General features: G+C 34.3%; 1 protein-coding gene across 2 annotated transcripts; it reads left to right on the plus strand.

Moving 5' to 3' along the window:
* The first annotated feature begins 1,139 nt into the window (after positions 1 to 1,139).
* Positions 1,140 to 8,322, plus strand: nat16l (N-acetyltransferase 16, like). Of its 2 annotated transcripts, XM_084109332.1 has the most exons (8): positions 1,140 to 1,340; positions 2,626 to 2,991; positions 3,073 to 3,205; positions 3,377 to 3,425; positions 3,946 to 4,096; positions 5,951 to 6,147; positions 7,012 to 7,236; positions 7,742 to 8,322. In XM_084109332.1, exons 1-8 carry the CDS (start codon positions 1,289 to 1,291, stop codon positions 8,309 to 8,311), a joined length of 1,743 nt encoding a protein of 580 aa, XP_083965458.1. In that variant the 5' UTR covers positions 1,140 to 1,288; the 3' UTR covers positions 8,312 to 8,322. The 2 variants fall into 2 exon arrangements, with proteins under 2 accessions (XP_083965458.1, XP_083965459.1); XM_084109333.1 differs by lacking the exons at positions 1,140 to 1,340; positions 2,626 to 2,991; positions 3,073 to 3,205; positions 3,377 to 3,425; positions 3,946 to 4,096 and adding an exon at positions 5,068 to 5,443.
* Positions 8,323 to 9,583: the final 1,261 nt, after the last annotated feature.

Below are 9,583 nucleotides of genomic sequence, written 5' to 3' on the forward strand. Positions count from 1 at the left end.
AAGTTGCTTTCAGTTAAAACTGCTCAAACATGTATTTTAGTCTGGGACTAGGCTTAAGCCTTGTCTGTAAAACCGGGGGTTAGATGCGTATAAGTGAGCAAGCAAGACTTTTTAAGTGGCTTCTAAAATGCAATCAAGTCTTCATCTGAATAATATTAATAATAATGGAAGATGTCATATTTAACAGATACACACAATATTTTACAGTGCTTTAGCATTACTGAATACATATTTTAAATTAGTTACAACAAACTACTATTAAAAGGAAATGAACGCACTCAGTTGTCACGGCCATGGTTGCAGGTATTTATGAGGAAACGGATCTAATGATTTTATTTCACAAAAACTTAAAACACATTTAGGGGGAAAAAACAGGAACAGAACAACCGGGTATTAGGCAGTGAGAACAGACAAAGCACTGAAAGAACTTTAAACTTAAATACAAGACCAAACGACAGGTGCAGCTGATAATCAAACTCTATGAAAACCCATGGAAACTAACTGAATCAGACATGAAACACAGATGATCCCTTACATCAGTGAGTCTTTTTTGTTGTTGTAATAAGTTCTTCAGTCTTAGAGATAAGACAAAAACTGGTTGGCAAACACTGCTCTAGAATGTCAGCACAGCCCTAGCTTGACATTTGTGTGTGTGCGTGTGTGTGTGGTCATCTGTCACCTTCTAGTAAAATTCTTTCACTTTCTGGCTGGGCAATATATCATGTACAGTTTAATATGGCATTATTTCAATGTGGATTAAAGCTGCCCTGAGAATGGAAGTTGAAGCAGTTGCTACTTGATTTGTTTCCATTATTTTGGCCAACCCTTGCAGTTTCCATTAAATTATTCCATTTCCTTTAGATTATTATTATTATTATTCTTTTCATTTTCTAGTGCATTTTTTTATGTGGTGAGCATGACTTTACATACAGTTTTTGCATATTCATTTTTACATTTCAAATACTAGCCTTATACTTTTAAACGTTTCCATAAAATTTCATTTGAGTGCCGTTTCTGGGTAGAAAGACATGCTTGGTGGAAACTCCCACGTTCACTAAGCATCATTTCCTTCTTAAAGACATCAAAGATCTGAGTTGGCAATAAAAGTAAAAAAGAAAAAAAAAGAGAAGGAAAAAAGAAAAAAAGAACAAAGCGAATGGCTTCAAAATGGTTGATGGTAAGATATAGAGGTCTAGTGTGAAATCAGTATAACAACACGCTAAAAAAAAATCAGACTAAGTAGGAAACAGGCAGAAGAGAAAGTCAGTGTTGGTTTAGCGTGACAACAATGAGCAGCAACTTTCTTTGTGCTCTTCTCATACTTGCCTTCCTGGAATCAGGTAAGTGAATACTGTGTTATTAGTTTGAGCAGAGGATGTCAAATTTATTTCTACATTTGACCAGTTAAAGTCAAATATGATTGTATGGTAAATTAATCATGTATCAAAATATTTTCAGATATTGATAACACACTAATGCTGACACACCTTCACAGCACTTTCACTTTGAAGCATATTTCATTTTCATTCTGTGATTTACTTTTAGAATTCATTTCTAAAATTTTAATTGTATATTAATTTTAAATTTGCATTTATTCTTTTTTTAATATTATTATTATAAAAGATTAATAAATGTAATAGAGCGAGTTAAAAAAAAAAATTCTAAACACAGCTTGTATTGTGGTTTCAACATGCGTCATAAACTTGTCTCTCTACTCTCTAAAACATTGTTTAGGGCAGAATATATATTGTGGTAGGCCTATATAAACCACTTCTGAGACTAAATATAAAACAAACACCTCCATTGTGGCTTCATATGTTTGAAAAAGCCAATGCATTATTCTTATTAGTAAATAAGTTTACAATAATAAAGATTTACTGGATAGGAAGATTACTAAATAATCCATATATATATATATATATATATATATACATATATATATATATATATATATACATATATATATATATATTTTTTTTTTTCAGTAACTACATCTGTCACGATCAAAAATTTTGCGCTGACGATACAATTAATAATGATTAAAGATTTAATTGTTTTGTTACTAGTGTAAGCCTAATGTTTTGTTTTTACTTGGATTTGTATATAATAATAAAAATATAATAATATAGGCCCATATGATTTAATCATAATAATAATAATAATATAATATAGGCCCATATGATTTACTTGTAGTGAAATTTAATAATATCTATATAAGTATTTATGTAATTATTTATAATATAATGTAATGCAGTCTGATTAAACACGCAAGCCTTCATTTCATATGAAGGAAGACCTTTGACTATGTACTTTATAATAGCTTCTCTCTACCATATTTGATGGCATTTCTTTAAGCGCTTAAATTTCCTTTATTTGGATGGCAAAATGTTATTGAAATTTAAACTGCACAATTATTGCAGTTATCTCAAAATAATTGTGATTCATCATACGATTAATTAATAATCGTGACAGGCTTAGTAACAACAATAAAGTATTTTTTCTGAATTAAACCTACTGAATGTAAGCATTTAGCCTTTTTACTAAGCATTTATTATTTAATATGTTTAGGGTTGTCTCAGTGATCTTTATAATCTCTGCATGTTTTTCATTGGTGTTCTTTAACAGGCAAATCAAACAGTGATGTTTCCATCAGTCACAGTCGTGATGGAGATGGTCAGAACATTACCTGTGTCCTCTCAGGGGACGAAAATATGACACAAATCAACTGGGAGATGCTAAGAGGCCCGAATCGCACCAAACTGGGCACGTATCATCCATATTTTGGAACTTACATAAATGGTGAATATAAGACTAAAGTGAAGATAGAGAAAAAAACATCTCCACATCAATCATCATCCCTTATCATAAAAGTAACATCAAATGAGAGTGTGCACATCTGTTGTGCGTTCATAACATTTCCTTCTGGTAAACTGGAGCAGTGTACCGATATCAGTAAGAAAGATGTCGGTATCAACGCGTCTACGATAAAAGGTAATGCTTGCACATCTAGTCCTACACATACTCTGCCATGAATTTGAGACTCTTAATTTTATTATGATATTTTCATCATAGATTTTACTTACATGGAGCAAAAACCAAAGATGGGATTATTTGGACGTTTGGGTGCAATTATCATTGGAACGATTCTTTCCCTTTTTATCCTGACCATCCTATTCTACTTATGCAAAAATAACAACTGCAGAAGGTATAGAGATCACATCTTACAGATGTTTACACAAAAACGATGAAGACTAATATTTATAAATGTATGCATTAAAGATCAAAACATAGCAAAAAGCTGCATATAAAAAATAAGTAAAAATAAAAAACATTTACAAAATCTGAGAGTAATTTCATGGGAAATTTGACCTTGCAGGAAGAAGTCTTTTGAAATACAAACATACCGGACAGACTCACCATCTGAGGTAAGAATTTAAAGCTATAAAGAAAACAATGAATAAATAATTAGAGATAAAGTTTCTGTCGTTAAGAAGATGCGTGAGGTTAATAATTAACTATTCTTCTAAATAGTAATTCTAAACATGCAAACATTAAGGGACTCATTCAGTACCATTCAAGACTTAAGAATGCTAAATGTGACTATTCACAAAAAGCATTTCAACAGCTGTCACAGTTGAAATGCTCACAGAGCTATCTGGAATTTGCAGTGCAAAAGTGTAAAAAGTGGAGTGTACTGAATTTAACTGTGCCATTTTTTCAACATCGAATGCACTAGTAAGTGATTACAGTACATTAAAGGTATCAGTTTCCTGTTATTTTCTAAAGAACGTGCATGGTTGCGGTTAAAGTTTGAGTGCTGCTCTACATGACCAATTCTCACGACCTTTGTTTGCGGCAACATCGATTATTCTTCAGTGCATATTGTTTTACCATATTCTAATAACAATAATAAAACCATCCTAAAATGTAAATCTCTTACTTTAGACACATGCAGAAGAATCAGACGATGCACCAACTTCTCAAAGTTCTCCAAATGGCTTTGACCCCTCAAAACTATATGCCAAGATCAAAAAAGACCTTTTCTATGGCCGGCTGTGGAAGTCTTACCAAGGCCAACCCAAAGCATGGACACAAGGTACAATGACTGATCAAGGACACGTTTATCACCTGTTAGGCCAGAGTCCCTTACCAAAGAGAAATGTAGAGGGCAGCCCCTTGAGGCCAGATACAATTGAATGATTATTTCAGCAGTTCATAATATCCAGTCTTTCCAGAGCAATTCAGAGGAACCTAATCATATTTGTGTAAAGTAAAATAGTATAAAGCTAATTCTAATGTATTGCATACATATTAAATGAATAAATATTTTGTTTTCAGATTAAGAAACATGCATGTTTTTATCACTGAATAATCTCATGAATCTTTTGCTGTTACAATCTAACAGACATTTTCGCAACTTAAGTCCAAGTATCATATATATAGGCTATATAACATTCATAATGCCTAGCCTAAGTATCTTATTGTTCATTAAGTCATGCTAAAATTATATTTTACTTACATCAAAGGATCATTTTACTATTTAATACCTTTTAATACTTTGAAATACCTTAAATGACTTGTTAAATAAAGAATCTCCCCTCCCCCTACAAATCTATTGTTTTCTTTCTGTAAATGGCAAGTCTAACTATTATGATAAATGATAGACTATATATTACACAGGACAATGAAATGTTATGCACTTCCGTTATCTAGATTTTGTACTGTTTTTATACTTCCTGCCCGTGGTTGTAAGTTTCCATAGCATTACATCCTCTGAGCATATACTCTTTTTTAGACATGCTTTCTCTTCATTGCGGCCACAAAACTGCAATGTCGCTTTGTACCCACTGGGTGGGGCTGCGATACTGTTTTTGAAAAGGAAATGGCTTCAGGTTGTATATTATAAAGAGGCTAATTATTATTTAATTACTTTTTTATTTTACTCGAAACGTCTCAAATAAGATCTCTGTGCCCACTGTATCGAATGCTGGATAATTATTGACATACGATTAAAGATGCCAACAAAACAAAAGAAAGAGGTAGGCCTACAGGCTGAGTGTAAAGGTTGGACATTTTAAACACAAAGGTCTGGTTTCACAGACAATTCTTAGATTAAGCCAGGATTAGGCCTTAGGTTAAATTAGTCATTCAAGTAGCTTTTATAAACGCACCGTAGTTACGTTAACAATTACTGGGGTGCATCTTGAGATAAAACAATGGCACTGACATATTTTAAGATATGTCAGTGCAAGTTGCTTTCAGTTAAACAGCTCAAACGTGTATTTTAGTCTGGAACTACTGTAGGTGTTGTCTGTAAAACCGGCAACAAAAATTTAACAAGCCTGCAAGAGTAAAGTCCATGTTCGTCCGGGGAGGAACTTGTCGTCCTTATTGTCTTCTGGAACACATCGTCAAAATCACACGACTGTCGATACTTCACGCGGTAAGTTCTGCAGACTGAGACTCGTTTCCCATCAAACACTACATTACTTAAGAAGTCTTCTGCACGGTTTTTGGTGTATCACTTGTAAACTTAGATCATAATGCTTTGCTTAGGCTATGTTTTTGAAAGTAGGTGTAGTAGTTGCATTTTTATCAGTGCTCTAATAAGTGGTTAGTGATCACATGATCATAGCAAGTCCACTCTCTTCTTAGTAGACAGTAATCCAGAATTATATTAGGTTTTTGCTTAATTATAATGTTATCCACACTTAGCAGTGGTGGTGTTTGAATCATAAGTTGCTCAATACACTTTGTCTGCTACGTAGGCTCTGGTAAATTGCATCTACTTTAGATTGCAATATTTACAATCAATAAAAATAAGGTATTTTAATTTTTTATATATTTTAGACTTTTATTGTTGTTTTAATCTGTTTTTATTTGTTTCTGAGACTAGACTAGACACACAAAAAGCACTGTGTTTTACAGTCCACGATTAATCCCTGTGCAGAAGCAAAGATGAATTCACACTGTGTGGGTGAAAGTGATGGACTGATCTTCTGTCTGGCCAGACCAGAAGATTACGATGACGTGATGGCCATATCACAAGACATATATGGTGGCAATGACTACCTTCCGCATCGCTATCACTCCTGGATGACTGAGCCAGGAAGAGTGGTTATTATAGCACGGAGAGATAGGAAGCTGGTAAGCGATACACGAGTAAAAAGGTTTGACAGACCTCATGTGTTTTCTGATATTAACCTCAGCCAGAAACCATGAGAAAATATTAAATAGCCTACCGTTGTTAAATTGTAGGTTATATTTCATAGAAGCCTACACACTGTATTATAGTGGATACAAAGCTTATTATGTATTATATTATAAAACTAGGATATCAAAGAAATGAACTGTTACTAAAGCTTATTTATCTAAACCTGAATGTTACTGAGGGACATGTTATATTAACATTTAACATCTGTGTTTTATTTAAAGTTTTATTATGCTTGCAGTTCTCAAGAAAGACAACATTTTGACTTGTGGCTGAAATTAACCACATCAGTGCCTGTGTTCTCTGCTGTGCACATATTGATTGACTCATGACCCATATACTTGTACTCTGGATATGACATTTTATACCACTGGACAGGACAGCTTCGTTCTTCATATGCTATAGTCTAGGGCAGTAAAATAAGGCCAACAACACAATTTTAATTGTTTGATATTATCATTACAAAAGTATTATATTGTGCTATTACACAACACCAGTGAACCTCTGCTGGTGGCATGCATTTTGAGGAGCACTTTTGCGGGTCGGCTTTTGTACAGTTTTTCTCAATCGATTTGACACATTTCTCCAAACTCAGGTCACTGCTCTCAAAACAATTAACAGCCAACTAAACACACTCTTAACTTAGCCAAACAGTTCAACTTTACTACATAGTGAAGTGCTACATTTTTATCTGGTAAATGATCAAAACTGTGTTCTCTATTGATTTTATAAAATATTCAGCTATAGACACAGGTATTTACATTTTTTAGCCTAAAATAATTATTACTATGTGCTTTTAGGTGGCACTGGAGTCAGGCCTGGTGGTTGATGGAGGTGAAACTGTGATAGTTGAGGGATTAAGAGTGTGTCCGAATGAAAGGGGCTGTGGTCTGGCTGGAGTGATCCAGACATTTGTTGATGGCTACATTAAGAAGGTCTACCCCAATGTGAAGACCAAACGCCTCACCAGAGGAGATGACCCAGGGCCCGAAAAACTGAGCAAGTTCACACTGCTGGCCAGACGGGTGAGTTAAATTGATGAGTGAACTTATAAAAATATTTCACGTCAAGTCACCTATATTTATATATTAATGAATTCAAGTTATGTAAACTTTATTGCGTGTTTTATGAACAAACATTAATTAACGATGAACAATGGTATATTTATAAATGAACACAACACTACTCTTTTGCTTACTTTGTTAGTTCATGATATCTAATTGAACCTTATTGCAAAGTGTTACCCAAAATACAGTAAGTGAAAAACATGTTGCAGCAAACATTATCAATCATACTTTCCTTTTAATATGTTCTAAATCAGTTGCAAAAGTAAATTTAGACTTCATTGTTTGATAATCAAAATAGTCAGTAATCTGCATTTCTTATATTTTTTTATATTGTTATTGTTGTTCTTAGATGAATTATGCACTTCACTAAAGGTCTTCTTTCTTCTTGACTCTCTCTCACCACCTTTTGATCCTTACCAGAGCAACATTTCTCACTGTTTTCTCTTTCTGTCTTTTAAACCAGGCTGTTGTCTCTCTGTTGGGGAATTCTGAGGGTTTTGATAGCTTTGTCTCAGGTCTGAAGGAAAAACTGCTTGCGTCAGATGGGTCCAACAGCATCCGTCCTTTAGTGCCAGTAAAGGACTTGGATGCTCTTAAGGCCCTTCTCTTGTATTCAGACCTGTCTTCCAGACTTCAGCTTCCAGGGAATGCTATCATCCAGGACTGGCAGCCCTTGAAACTCATGGAGAGTAACCTTCACGTCTTGGCAAGGCGAAACTTGACATGGTTTGTAGATGGTTCTGGTGGGAAACCTCTGTTCATGAGCCTCCACACAGCTCCCTATCCTATTCCATTTAACGGAGGGTCTCTACGTTTTAATATCGACCTGTACGGGACAGACACTTCTTTAGCAAAGAAGGCATTAATAGCTCACCTGGACAGTGTGATAAGTGAGATTCAAGGAGTAGTTGTGGTTCATATTTATATGCATCAGACTCTATGGGACGATTTAAAGCAGTTTTGTGATGGCCATGACACAGTGAAGCAGCTCCGGGATTTCTGGGAGCAGCTGTTATTGGAAAGAGAGTTCTAATGATATCTAAAGAGGATAAAGAAAAGAAAAAGTTGCCTGAGATAAAGAAAAAAAGGTGACTGATTTTGTATTGGCCATAATGGAGTTGTCAGCTTCGTTTAAACAAAGTATTTGTTCAGCACGTTAAATCAGTTAGTCAAATTATTGTATAACAATATTGTAGCACTTTTTGTCATTTGTGCCTGAGTGAAACAAGGCAAACAAACTCTGTAAACTCATTACAATAACAGGTGCTGATGTCAGAAACATGAGGCATGTATTTGTTCCTCCATGCCTCATGAGTACAGGATGATTTAAGAATTGAATGTTTAAAATGAAAAGTACTTCAAACTGATTGTTTGAAGCATAGTGTCTAATTTAATGAATTAAAAGAATGGCTTTGTGACATTTTTTTAATGTTTTTGAAATTGAAGTCTCACATAAAATAAAAACAGCAATAGTGTGAAATGTTATTACAATTTAAAATGTCTGCTATATATATATATATATATATATATATAGCAGACATTTTAAATATATAAATATATATATTCAACTGTATATTTTATATCTTACATTACTATAAAAATACAATTTTATAAAACTGTACAAAAAATAACTTCAAAATGAATCATTAAACTTTTTTTTTATTTTAAATAAAAACAAAACAAATTGAAAGTGTCTCTCACTTTATGTACAATACATTAGAGCTGTTAGGCAACTGATATTGGCAGTGACAAGAAAAAAGGATGCTAACTCTGTGGAAAATCAGCCTCTTTTTCCACTAGGGTGTTTTGTAATTGCCTTTCATGATGGAAAAGCGGACGAGGAGTCCTTGGAGAAAATATGTGACGTCTGAGAAACAGGCAACAGTGTAATGGATGTTCTGAGAATCTATCCATCAACAAATTATTCTTCTCCTCTCACCATCTCTGTTGTTCCCCCCTCTCTTTCTTTCTCTCTCCATCACATTCTTTCCTGTTGCTACTATTTCCTTTGTAACACTCTCTCTTTACTCTGCAATCAAGATTTATGTCTTTCCGGCACACTAACCCCTTCCACCGTTCTCACTATTCCACCTCTGTCCTTTCGTTTCTCCTCCTCCATTAGTTTCACGTCACTCTTGCTCTGCTGAAGCACTTGGCTTGTCGTTACACTCATTTAGTTCCAGTTCTGTTTCTCAAATAATGTCCATCTGTTCCTCGTACCAGGCCTTATTACAGAGCGTCTCATGACAGAGCAGATCACTTTCTCCCTCCCTCTTTTCACGAGCTCACATGACAACAAGAAACC

The sequence above is a fragment of the Abramis brama genome, assembly GCF_963993115.1.
Source record: "Abramis brama genome assembly, chromosome: 3".
Classification (NCBI taxonomy): domain Eukaryota; kingdom Metazoa; phylum Chordata; class Actinopteri; order Cypriniformes; family Leuciscidae; genus Abramis; species Abramis brama.